This window comes from Theropithecus gelada, chromosome 1, assembly GCF_003255815.1.
Source record: "Theropithecus gelada isolate Dixy chromosome 1, Tgel_1.0, whole genome shotgun sequence".
NCBI lineage: Eukaryota > Metazoa > Chordata > Mammalia > Primates > Cercopithecidae > Theropithecus > Theropithecus gelada.
This window is the reverse complement of record NC_037668.1, coordinates 128,729,846-128,743,936: the sequence shown is the minus strand read 5'-3', so window position 1 is coordinate 128,743,936 and position 14,091 is coordinate 128,729,846. Positions and strand designations below refer to the sequence as shown.

At 39.7% G+C, this 14,091-nt stretch overlaps 1 protein-coding gene across 5 annotated transcripts in view; it reads right to left on the bottom strand.

Annotated features, from left to right (window-relative positions):
- CDC14A (cell division cycle 14A) overlaps positions 1–14,091 on the bottom strand; it is a 171,842-nt gene that overhangs the window by 12,125 nt on the left and 145,626 nt on the right. For 3 of the 5 annotated variants that reach the window (XM_025365449.1, XM_025365423.1, XM_025365457.1), the window contains 4 exons: positions 13,893–14,008; positions 12,769–12,816; positions 10,590–10,712; positions 9,348–9,874 (listed from right to left, as the gene is read on the bottom strand). In XM_025365449.1, the coding sequence (XP_025221234.1) occupies positions 9,424–9,874; positions 10,590–10,712; positions 12,769–12,816; positions 13,893–14,008 (738 nt within the window). In that variant the 3' untranslated portion in view covers positions 9,348–9,423. Of the gene's footprint in view, positions 1–3,950; positions 4,030–9,347; positions 9,875–10,589; positions 10,713–12,768; positions 12,817–13,892; positions 14,009–14,091 lie in introns of those variants that run through there. The other 2 variants (XM_025365429.1, XM_025365440.1) reach the window with 2 other exon arrangements.

Here is a 14,091-nt window from a genome sequence, read left to right as displayed (position 1 = left end):
AGAGGAGAGAAGCACACAAAAACTCCCATGCACTCTGAAACTACAAACCAAACTTCCCTAACACACAAGGAAAATGAACATTATGAGAACTGACAAAGTCTGCAATCACGAGGCAAACTGTAACGGGGTGAAATGCAAATAACAAGGCAATATCAAAATGCCTTATCACCTGAGATCCTCCAGGTGAAAATAAAAAAATACACACACACACACACACACACATAAAAAGAATAAGAAGCCATAAAACAAAAACAGGCGGGCCCAAATTAGAACAGATGGCTATCATAAGGATCAAATTAGAAATGCTGGAAAGGAAAGATATAGCCCCTGAAATCAAAAGTCAGTGGATTGGGGGATATACTCCAGAACTGACATTAAAGAAAATTCATGAATTGAAAAATAATAGGAGGAATTCAATCAGAATACAACTACAGCTTAGGAACTGAAAAATATAAAAAGAAGGTAAGAAATATTAACGACAGATTGAAAGGCTCCACTATAAGTTTTGGGGGCTATTGGCTGGGTGCAGTGGCTTATGCCTGTAATCCCAGCACTTTGGGAGGCCGAGGCAGGCAGATCACTGAGGTAAGGAGTTTGAGACTATCCTGGCTAACATGGCAAAACCCCATCTCTACTAAAAATACAAAAATTAGCCAGGCGTGGTGGCATGCACCTGTAGTCCCAGCTACTCAGGAAGCTGAGGCAGGAGAGTCACTTGAACCTGGGAGGTGAAGAACCTGAGAGGTGGAGGTTGCAGTGGGCTGAGATTGCACTCCAGCCTGGGTAACAAGAGTGAGACTCCTTCTAAAAAAATAAATAAATGAATAAATAAAAAATATTTAAAAATTGTGGGGCTATTGCAAAAGGAGAAAATAAGGGGAAAGGCAGTAAAGCAACATCCAAAAAGATAGTGGAGCCGGGTGTGGTGGCTCAAGCCTGTAATCCCAGCAATTTGGGACCCCAAAGCAGGAGGATCGCTTGAGGTCAGGAGTTTGAGATCAACCTGAGCAACATAGCAAGACACTCTCTACAAAAAAAAAAAAAAAAAAAGAATGATGACTGAGAATTTTCCATAACTAAACATGCAGCCCTAAGATTGAAAGTACACACTGACGCCAGGCAAGATAAATTATAATGAATCTGTATATAGCTATATTATGGTGAAACTACAGAATTTCAGGAAAAAAAGAGGAAAAATCTTATAATAATTGGTTTTATTCTTCAGCCACAGAAGCTGTTAAACAAAGACTTACATTAGGAAACTGGTATTTTAAGTGGATTCTGGCAGCAGTGCAAAAACAGAAAGGACCAGAAAAACAAGAGCAATCAATTCCACCAGAAGATGCCTGCATGAAGTTTTTAATCTAGTGGAGGACAATGGCTTGTATGTATTTGTCTTACCTTGCTCTACCAAAAAAATACTGGGCTCATGGTAGACACTTACATAAATATTAGCTATAGCTTTATTAACTGGATAAGCTTCCATTTCATTTAATTTCAGTTTTTAAGATATGAGGTCTCTCTGTATTGCCTAGGCTGTTCTCAAACTCCTGACCTCAGGTGATCCTCCTGCCTTAGCCTGCTAAAGTGCTAGGATTATAGTGTGAGCCACTGCACCCAGCCAGCTTTTATAGGTATATAAAAAGCACTTGCTTTCTTTTACTCCTAGCCAAAAAAATAAGACGCAAGATTAAAATAAGACTCTTTTCTATTGACCTAGTAGTATTATTGACACTACATAAGAAAGTATAAAATGAAGCTGAACGACCAAGGTGATTCATAACTCTAATACATTGAGAATATAAATTAATCCTCACCTATTATATATTTCTGATCAACCTTATCACTTAAAGCAAGTTTTATGTTTTCAAGTCTTTTCAAAAGTAGAGTCAAAAATAGCTGACAGGGGCTTTATACAGAAAATTAACATAAACCACTATTTAACACTGAAAACTTAAATTATAGTTAACATGTATCTACAAATACTGCAAACATATAAATAGCTTATATGCAAATGTAAAGGCATCATCTGAACCATGCTGACCTCGTAACGATTTGATGCTTTGTCAAGTAACATTCTCAGGTCCGCTTGGGAAGAGAAAAAAAATCGCAATATTGAATGAATGCCAAAGGTGTGGTTCAATATTGAGATTGAGCTCATGTTCTTGATATATAGTTAGTATCCCTTAGCTGAAAAATTACATCAAATCTAAAGTAATGCCACAACAAAGACGAAGGATGAAAAACCACAGCAACGTAAATATACAACAAAAGAATAGAAAGCTAGTACTAATCTTTAACTGTAATAAATATTAACACTTAGTTAATATTTAATAATATTAATATGAATTAATAAATGAATATTGATATGGTTTGGATGTTTTATCCCCTCCAAATGTCCTGTTGAAATGTGACTCCAGTGTTGGAGGTGGGCCTAGTAGGAGGTACCTGGGTCATGGGAGTGGATCCCTCATGAATGGCTTGGTTCTGTCCTCCCAGTAACGAGTGAGTTCTCACTTTATGAGTTCACCTGAGATCTGGTGGCTTAAAAGAGCCTCGCACATCCTCCCTCTCTCTTGTTCCCTCCTGCCATGTGATACGCAAGATCCCCTTTTGCCTTCCACCATGATTGTAAGCTTCCTGAGGACTCACGCGAAGCCAAGCAGATTACTGGTGCCATGCTTGTACAGCCCACAGAACTGTGAGCTAAATAAACTATTTCTCTTTATAAATTACCCAGCCTCAGGTATTTCTTAATAGCAACAAAAGCAGACTAATAAAAATGTCATATTTAAAATCAGGACAAGATGACCAATTTTTTTTTTTTTTTTTTTTGAGACGGAGTCTAGCTCTGTCGCCCAGGCTGGAGTGCAGTGGCCAGATCTCAGCTCACTGCAAGCTCCGCCTCCCGGGTTTACACCATTCTCCTGGCTCAGCCTCCCGAGTAGCTGGGACTACAGGCGCCCGCCACCTCGCCCGGCTAGTTTTTTGTATTTTTTTAGTAGAGACGGGGTTTCACCGTGTTAACCAGGATGGTCTCGATCTCCTGACCTTGTGATCCGCCCGTCTCGGCCTCCCAAAGTGCTGGGATTACAGGCTTGAGCCACCGCGCCCGGCCAAGATGACCAATTTTTAAAATGGAGAATAGGCAGAGGGAAAAGACAACAAATTGACATCAGGAAACACTACTACGTACCACTAGAAAGTCTTAGCACTTTACTGGGAATGGATATTCACACAATCAATAAGGAGTTTATCACTGTCAGCACCAACATTATTCCAAAGTAAAAATGAACCGTGCTTTAGTGCACTGCCAATCACTCAGATTTTCATCAAACTGGTTATTTTATAAAGCTAGATTCTAATATTTTGACCTCATTCCAGGTCCTACTTTAAGGACCAACAATTCCTTAAAATACGTATGTATTCTGCCTGGTGTTAGAACACAGAAGAACTTAACCTATTCATAGGCTACCAAGGTTGTTCTTACATTGGTCAAATTTGAGATGGAAAACATCCACACAGTCTTCATAACCAAAGGGCAGCATTAACCAACTGAGTATAAAAATGCTACTGACACTAGAAAAAAGAACTACATTTAAGCCAACTTCAACTGTCATATAAGAATGCTAAGGGAAAGTAGGAAGCACACAATATTTCATTTCCATTTTGCTTTCAACTTTCAACCAAATGAGTATTTTAATTTTTAATTCCCACCTGTGACCAGTACTGTGTTAGAAACCATGAACTATAAAAGAATTTTTTGAAATGTCTAAAAAAGGAAGTTTAAATCTGTAGATAATTCTTACATACACAGACAATATGTAAACAAATATAGATGTTCATGTATGTAATAGCATACATGATAAAATAAAGTGTTAATGATAGGGTGGATTCCATTTATTGGGGAGAGCTTCACAGAAGACATGGAAGGTAATATATGTCTTTATTTAAAGATGAGAAATTGATAAGGAGGGCAGGGAGCTTCCAAGAAAGGGCTTCCTAAAGACTCGCAGTAGGCATGAACATAGTGGGAGAAGAGGACAAGAGAATAAGCAAGGTAAATGCTGGTGCAAAGATACAATACTACAGAAATGCAGTACAGAGGGCCTGAAAGCTCAGCAAAGAAAGTCAGTATTTATATTCTAGCACTAGGGGACCACTGGTCATTTCTGAACAGGGAAATAAGATGTTGAAATCTACATATCTTAACTGGCAATGCTTTAAAGCAGGGGTTGGCAAACTGCAACTCACTATCCAAATGCAACCGACCACCTATTTTTGTTAATAAAGTTTTATTTAACATAGCCACACCTTTCGTTTATATATTGAGTTGAATAGTTGGGACACAAAGCTAAAAATCTTTACTATCTGGCCCTTTACAGAAAAAGTCTGCCAATCCTACTTTAAAGTCGGAATTAAAGGTGGAAAGAGACAAGTTAGGAAGCTCATAAAAGACTCAAACACAATAGGGATAAGGAAGCAACTGAATGGAGAAGAAAGGAAAAATTCCGAGACAATGAACAGCACCACTGACATTACCTACAACCTTCACTATGAGAATATCCCTGCAAATGTTTGAAGATTAAGATAGAAAAGTGCATAACAAAGCTTATTACAGGCTATAACAAGTTTTACTTATTGTATAGTTTTATTATTAAAGCTATAGAGCATTCATTCATTTATCCATCCATCCTTTTATCTAATCAACAAATACTTAATGAGTGCCTAATATATGCCATGCACAGGGCATATAACTATGAAAACCAGAGGCACCATCCCTGCCCTCACAAAGCATATAGTCTAGTGGATGGTGCAAATTCCGATTGAAAAAGAGTATTCTGATTTAGACCAAGGTGGGATGTAGAGAGGCTTATGGGAGAAGCAACATGACCTAACTCAGACTCGGGGGTCAGGTAAGGTCAATGTAGATGACTAGTAATCCAGTGATTAAGTGTTATAAAAATAAAGCATAGCAAATATTCAAGACAGATACCACAAGTAATTTCAATTTAATAAAATACTTCCACCCCACCTACACCATAATCACATGTCCCTCATTTCTTAAGCATTTGAAAACTCCTCTCAGTGTCAGGGAGTGAAACTCATTTTTGACAGTAAGTGGGTCAACAAAAATGTAACCTTGTGTGTGCATTGCACAGGGCAGTAGAAACTACAAGACTAGCAAAAGAGGACAAATGAATAAAAATAAAATCTGACTGTTCCTCAGCATTCTGTCACAACCATAAGGAATCCTTAACATTTGTTCTTGTTTTCTGTGTTAAACGATTTAATGACAGAATAAGGAAATCATTTTTACATTTTTCTGGGGGCTGAACTGCTGCAAAAAGTGAGTGAGCAATTGCAGCTTTCAAAAGAGATGCTAATTGTAGCTTTTAAAATATTAGATTCCCTCTAAATACCCATCACCCCATCCCCTAAGAGTTTCTGGGTCTTTCTTAAAGGTTCTGGGAGGATATTGCCATGCAGCCTTCATTTTCCTACCTAAGAATTTTAAAACATTTTTATTGAGTGATTTTTCTAGTTCTTCAAGGCTTTTAATCTCACATCTTCAGAAGTACTAGAACTAGAAGGATGATCTTATTTAGACAATAAACCCAGTATAACTAGACAAGCTGCACTGGACCATAAACAAAAATAACTCATAATCTCCTTATTCCACACAAAATGGGAATTTTCATCATAATTTAGCTTTTTGACCACAAGTCAGCAGAAGTAGGACTTGGAGCTTTCCCTCTCACAGGAGGTTTTCTAAGCAAAGTTAAAGAGGGGAGGGTCTGCTGCAAAGACCTGCTGCTGCTTACTTCCAGGGAGGGTGAGAGGGAGGAAAATGTTGTGTTGATAATTCTATTTATAAATGCTTTTCTTTACAATAAGATGATAAATTTAGGAGAGAGGAGAAGTGAAGTGGCAGCAACTGCCCACACAGACTATTTCTTAAATTCAATTATTTAAAAATCACTCTATTCTAGCCAGAAGAGGGATGAGGAGGAGGAGAAGTGAAAAGAAATAACAAAATATGGAATGAGACCCAAATCAAGTTATGTAAACATCATTAGGGGAGATTAACAATTGTCTAAAGAATGCCGCCATGGTTCTACCAGCAAAGAGGAAAGCAAAAAAGTAGAACATTATTCTTGTCAAGCTACCAATGCTACTGGCATTCAGCTATAAGTGTGGATTATACAATACCTTTACGTATGTAATCTATTTACACAGTCATGTGTCACTTAATGACAAGGATACACTCTGAAAATGTATCCTTCAGCAATTTCATTGTTGTGTGCGCATGACAGAGTGCACCTATACAAACCTAAGCCGTAGAGCCTGCTACACACCTGAGCTAAATGGTATAGCCTACTGCTTCTAGGCTGCAAACCTGTACAGCATGTTACTGTACTGAATATTGCAGGCAACTATAACACAATGGTAAGTATGTGTGTCTAAACATACCTAAACATAGAAAATAAACAGTAAAAATATGGTATGAAAGATCTAAAAATTGCACACCTGTAAAGGGCACTTACCATGGATAGAGCTTGCAGGACTGGAAGTTGCTCTGGGTGAGACAGTGGGTGAGTGGTGACTGAATGTGAAGGCACAGGACATTACCGAACACTACTGTAGACTTTATAAATGCTGTACACTTAAATACTATACCAAATCTGCATTAAAAATTTTTCTTTATCAATAGTCAATTAACCTTAGCTTACTGTAACATTTTTATTTTATAAACTTTTTAATTGTTTTAACTTTTGACTCTTTTGTAATAATACTTAGTTTACTATTGTTTAATTTTTTATCAACTCCCAATCGCTTGAAATTAACACTTAGTTTAAAATAAACATTGTATGTATAACTATACAAAAATATTTTCTTCCTTTACATCCTTATCCTATTTTTTTATTTTAAATATTTTTAGTATTTACTTTCTAAATTTTTGTTTAAAATGAAGACACAAACACACACATCAGCCTGGGCCTACACCAGGTCAGGATCATCAATATCGCTGTCTTCCCCTCCACATCTTGTCCCACTGGAAGGTCTTAGGGGCAGTAACACACGGAGCTGTCATTTCTAACAACAATGCCTTCTTCTGGAATACATCCTGAAGGACTTGCCTGAGGCTTACAGTTAACTTGTTTTTTTAATAAGGAGAAGGTGTATACTCTAAAATAATGATATAAAGTATAGTATAGTATATACATAAGCCAGTAACGGGTATTTATTATCAAGTATTATGCACTGTACATAATTATACTGCTAGACTTTTATATGGCTGCAGCACAGTAGATCTGTTTACACCAGCATCACCACAAACACATGAGTACTGCAGTTATAACCCTATGAGGGTTATGACATCACCAGGCAATAGGAATTTTTCAGCTCCATTATAATCTTACGGGACCACCATTGTATATGTGGTCTGTTATTGACCAAAACATCATTAGGCAGCACGTGACTGTATGATTATCTATATATCTCTAGCACTTTTTCTGAAAATGGAAAGATCTGCATTCTGATCCAAAAAAAGAGGTTGATCCACAGTCAGTATGTGAAAACGCTGACTGAGCTCAACGAATGCTGGAAAGTATATGATTTATACATATAGTTAGGAAAATGTAAATATATTATCTTTTTACATCTAATCCTTAGTTACATGGATTTAAGTTTTTATGATACCTATACACCCAATTCATATAGTGGGATCAGCATCAGATTAAGGGGTAGATGGCTGGCAGTTTCCTGGGACCCTAATCTGTAAAGGAATCTAAACTAATGCCAAGGCCAAGCACGGGGGCTCATGCCTGTAAAATTGGACAGGGAACATCAGATACGCTAGGCTCCTCTTAGGGAATGGGTTGAGAGTCGACAGAGTGGGAACAAATTTTAAAAGAGGTCTGAGGTAGGGATAAGAGCGGTAATGAATCTAATGCACCCAAACATGAACACATACACACACACATAAACACGCACACTGCATTCTCATGTTAGAAGACATCCTCATCCTCATGGTTTCTTTTTCCTTTTTTTTTTTTTTTTTTTGAGACAGTCTCACTCTGTCACCCAGGCCGAAGTGCTGTGGCGCGATATTGGCTCACTGCAGCCTCTGCCTCCTGGTTTCTAAGGGATCCTCCTTCCTCAGTTTTCTGAGTAGCTGGGATTATAGGCGCGCACCACCACGCCCCATTAATTTCGAGTTTTTAGTAGAGACGGGGTCTCACCATGTTGGCCGGGCTGGTCTCGAACTCCCAACCTCAGGTGATCCACCAACCTTGGCCTCCCAAAGTGCTGGGATTATAGGCATGAGCCACTGCTCCTGGCCCATCCTCATGGTTTCTAAACTGCCAACTAAAGAAAGTGAATGTCATTAAGGATGAACCATGGGGCTCCTGTTTTGCTGAGTGGACCATACGCAGCACACTGCCAGCAGCACCTTTCCTCCTCCCCTCTTCTCTACAGAAGCAACCACTCCCTAGATGATGGCTGAGGAAATGTTTCAAGAATAGAGAGTATGAAGGGATGCCAGGCCAGAGCCTTCCAAGATACCCAGGGCTTGCTTAAGCCCTGAGTACAATCAGTGTTGCAAACCATGCTTCGTATCTCCTTAATACACAGGATTGATTTCTGCTTCCTATTTGTCCTTGTTACTCTCAAGTCAAAACTCACATTCCTATAGATCTCAATACCCCTAGAGGCAATCAAAACAGGTGATTAAAGTAATTTATAATAGGAGTTAACCAACAGAGTTTACCTTACCAGGTATTGCTGATTGTTAAAGAGAGCTTGGTAACCTAAATAGAGATCTCACTGGTAAGATGTGTTTGGAGGTCTTCCCACCTTTCTCTAGAAGAGTGCTGGCTACTTTTAAACACCTTCCTGATACTCTGCTTGCTCCTCCACTTGCATCCCAGGTACCTACCTATAAGCCCTTCTTAGAAACATCTTCCACTTGCCACTTATTTTATTCTGGGTCAGTTCCTTGCAGGGGGTGAAATATTCAAGGGCCTAATGCTTAGTTCTAGGAAGATAGTGTTCATTCAGCACCTTCCACATGTCAATACTCCAAAATTCATTCACTGATAAATGATGTGGAAAAAGCCATAATTTCCCAAACCAGCACACCCCCAGCAAATGCTATCCACTGTATGAATCAGCTCCTGGCTTTGCACCAGATATTCAGAGTGATTGGAAACACAACTGAAAAGTAACTGAAGTCAACAATGTCCATAATCAAAAGAATGAAAGCTATTTCCTTTTTAAGAGAAACCACTTATAAAGGAGTGCAGGGTAGGAAGAAAAAGAAGGAAGAAAACCCTGTTGAAACGTGGCGTTTACTTGAAGAGGAGCTAGCAGAATGTAGTGCATAGACAGTTTCACAGCACAGAGGGAAGGCATCGCTCAGAAGGCTTCCTTGGCGCTATTAAATTTCTTTGGTGGCAGCCTTGGCTGGGAAGGCAAGGCACAGAAGTTGCATTCAGGGTTCTGAGGACCAGGAGGTGGTGTCTGCGAACTTACAGGGATAGAACGGCTCAGGAATCTCGCTGAAGAAGAAGAAAGCCCGGTGTAGGAGGGTCGGAGGATGGTGGTGTGCTCCTCTGTCTTGGCGCTGTGGGGGCCTGGGGGGCTGTTCAGGTTGCCCCCGTTGCTGCTGCTGCTTCTGTTGTACTGATTGTTGTTGAGCTCAGGGTAATTTCTGGTAGTCGGCTGGGAGCTGCCATTCAAGAGGTTGGTAAACGGGCTGGCTGTGAAGCCTGCCTTAGAGGATGAGGAGGTCTTTTTGTTTTCTGGATCGTCTGTTGCAGCATTCAAGTTCCCTAGAGAACTGGCTAGCCGGGAGTTTATGGAAAAGCTGAATGGAAAACACAAGTGAGGAGGGAAAAAACAGACAACAGTGTACACTCACACAGAGCTCATGTTTCTAAAACATACTCATGACATTAGGGGAACATGATGAAGACAATACTGATCAATGTGAATGATGTCAAGATGGCTTCTTCACCACCCTTGGTGTTATGATAATATGTAGCCTTGACTTATACATATCAACTTTCTTTGTCAAAAACAGTTAACTAGGACCCAAGAAACTGGCTAAAACACTTTGACTATAGATCTCGAAACAGAACATCAGGGAGTTTTATTTACCCTGGGGTGGGAAGCAAAGGAAAAGGGCCATGTAAGGGGAGCATTAAAAGCAGACTTAAGTACATATTCAATCATATGACTACGTCAAACATCCCTACCCATTTTGGTTAGTTCTCCCCTGCCTATACATGTCAACTGAGAAATGACAATACCATTTGTATATGCAACTGAACTCCATTTTCTGGATCACACTAAGCCAGCTGCAGACTCACTAGAAGAAGAGCACACTCTGTACCACTGCCTCCACAGCCTTGTCTCCTGCCTTCCAAGACAGGAACGGAAGCCCCAGAAGATCACAGGGTCTTCTGTGGTTTCTCTTCTCCCTTATCCCCTGCTCTGACAAAACTGCAGCCAAACTCATTGCCTGCTGCAAGCTTCCTTTACCTCAAACCAGCACCTTGGAAGAGGGAGAGAAAAATTACCTTCTTACAGTGGCACCTGAAGACAAAGAAGTTCTGTTGATCCTCTTGGCTGTTGCTGAAGAGGACAGTGCCATTTTTGATGTCTTCAAGGTAGGTGCCGATCCTTGCAGGGATGAACTTAATCTTTGTGGAGAAAAATGGCAAAGTGTCACCATAAAGTAGTCTTATCTTAAACATTCAGCAACTAGCTAGGACAAGATAAATTAATCAATCTTAAAGATACCATGACAGGTCCTAATAGTGATGACAGCAGCGGCAGCCAACACCGACACAGCGCTAACTCTGCCAGGTACTGTTCTGAGAACCTTAAAGATGTCAGCTCAGCTTGTCCTCACAACAACCCTATGAAGGAGCTAATATTGCTGCCCTTACTTTACAAGCGAGGAAACAGAAACGCAGAGGAGAAGTTCCTCATCCAGTCACTCAGTTAGTGAACAGCAGACCTGGGATTCAAACCCAGGAGTCAAAGTCCTGCTCTTAGCCATGATCCTGTCTTCTTGGGTCACTGCCCTTTTTCGCCACTGGTATTCATTCCTCAGCACAACCTTAGATTCCATTTCTTATATTTCAAATCCATCCTCTCCTTTCCACCCTGCAACTACCCTAGGCGAGGCCATCTTTATTTCTTACCCTTGACTATGAGTGGCATCTTTTAATCTTTTTCCTAAACAATTCGAATTGTGAATAGCCTTCAGTGAATCATGTCACTTCACTGTTTAAATCATTTCATCTTTCCTCTGTGCCCATAAGCCTATAGAAACTCTTTGGCTTGGCTTATGCAACCCCTCCAAAACCTGGACAGGTCCTTCTTTCCATGCTCTCGCATTGGACATCTCTATTCCAGCTACACAAAAATGCCTTGAGTTCCCTGAATCGGTAGCGTCCACACATTTGTCCAGTGTGCACAGGCTATTTTCCCTGCCAGGGCATTTACTCATCTCCTTCCCATCCTCTACCTCTTATCTTCCATGTCCATTTGACCCACTCCTATCACACTTAGCCTTTAATGGTCCAATCAGCTGTTACCTCATCAAGCAAGCCTTCTCTGAGTTCCCAAGCAATATACGTTTCAACATATATTCTCATAGTAAATCATAGCTCTTACACCATATTGCATCATCTGATATTTGTCTATCTCCGTTACTTGATATAAGCTCCTTGAGGGCAAAGACTTCTCTCTCATTTCAATTCCCAGTGGCTAGCACAATGCTGGATTCTGAGCAGATGCTCAATAAATATTTGCCAAGTGGACAAAAAGGAAAAACACCCAAATCTGGATAGCCAGGGCCCAGTCATAATCTGAATATCAAATCTATTTGATCCTAGATAAATCATTTAATGTAGCTGAACTCTGTTTTCCTCTCTGCTAGAGAAAAGCTTATTCACTTGTAGACTCTTTCCTTCATTATCCACCCTCCAAACAGCAGCTTAAGCTCATGTTTTGCCTTCAAAATAAAATTCTACCAAGAAGCGATTTTTCTACGGGAAAAATTCGACCAAGAAGCGATTCAAGCTTCTCCAGAAGCTCCGGAAGCTTGAGCCCTCTTAGAACTGCCCTCACTAAACAGTCCTAAACCTAAGAATGAATAAGAACCAGCAGGTGAAGAGCTTCTTTCCCCTATTTCATCAACACTCTTGACCAAACATCTCTACTGCTCTCACCGAGTGCCACACCGGATAGTGGTACCACTCCAGGAGGTTTCAGGGGACATTTTTCCACAGAACAAAACTAGTGTTCTCTCTTCAAAAGGAAGGTAGAGAAGAAAATAAGACTAGAAAATAAAGGAGGAGAACAAATGCATGCTGACTGGGAAAAAACAGAGGGAAAGAGGACAAATAAAAATGGAAACAATTTAAGCTAGATCTATCACTAGATCGAAAGGAAAGATGCAGAGCACCTGTAGTTTCTGAGAGACCCCCACAATGGGCTAAGAGCACAAAACACATTGATGTCTCTACCACCACCACACAGCCCTGTGGGCATACCAGCAAACAAAAAAAAAAATCCTTTTCATGGTGAGCATTAAAAATAAGGCATAAACAATATGGAAGAGAAATGAAGCAATTTAAAAATCAAAAAGCTGTGTAGAGTTGATTTTCATGTTTGAGACTTGGGAAACATGGCTAAAAGGAAGCATATATTTATAAGCTACTAGACATTGAACCTCATTGGCAGTACCTGAAAGGCTGGGACACTGCTCTTGGGTGTCCTTTTGCATCATCCGACCTGCGGAAATCGAAGACAGATGCTCACATATCACCAGGCCACATGTTTTCACAAAGACCACAAGGCACATCAAATGGTATCAAACCAGTAAAAATATTAAATTAGCAAAAGGGAGAAACCTTGCAAATGGATCCTAGATTACCCAGAACCAGGCTTGCTATCCCCTTTTCTCATAATACTGCAGAAAATGATAACCTCATCTTTGAGCAATATGAACCTTTATTCCTTAGATCAGGAACTCAGTAAAGACCCAATCTGACGACAGTGCTACAGTTTCTCCCAGATGACACATGAAAGCTAAATTCCCTGTGAATCTGTTTGGTGTTTGTCATACCGGCAACACATCCTTCTGCTATGTGTGTCTCTTATTTATAAGTCAAAGCAATGTTGCCGCTTCCCATTATATTAATCTGTGGACTGGGGCCTTGCCACCCAGTATATTGAAATTTTTAAAAAATGATGATATTTACAAATGTTTGCACCTTTTAATTCCAAAACCTTTTTTTAAACCCAATCTGAACTATCAGCAGGTTTCAAATGTTGTGATCGGAACGCAAGTCCCATCATTGATTCTGGTGAGTAGCTTGAGACTTCAAAGTCAAGATGGCTTATAACTTTACACGCACAGGTAAGAATTGCTTATTCAATTTTCAAAAATAGAAGGTAAAGCTGAGGACTTAGCTTGGATTGCCAGAGACTAGCATACAATACTTTTCCATACACTGTGAGTCAACACAAAAGCCTCGGTACACCTGTGAGGATCCAACACAGGACAAGAAACTCATTCACAGCAGAAGGGGAGAAATCCAAACAGAATTTGAAACAGTCCCAGAGATAACTGCTTTGCAGCTTAAGGTAGAATTCCAGAGACTGAGATGCAGCAGTTGCTTTTGGTAAACTTCTAAACTTTAGCTACTCCCAACAGTAATAAAATAATTAATAAACAACACGAAATAGTAAACTTAGAATTTGTAGAACAAAATTCAAAAGAGAAGATTACAGATTAAAGAGAAGATTAAATGTTCTATTCACAAAGGGGAGCATACTATGAACTGAAGTGTTTAAAACAGATCTACCTAAATGCACAGGATGGTGAGGTACGTGGCTGTCTCTGACTTTTTAAGGCACGTAGTTTGTCTCCCTGGGTTATACCATTTTTCATTTCCACATCTTCATCATCTTCTAAGTTATTCTGGAAAAAAATACCCATTCCATAGAAAGGTCAAAATTTGGCTTTATATAGGTTTCTTAATAGATTACATATATAGATACATT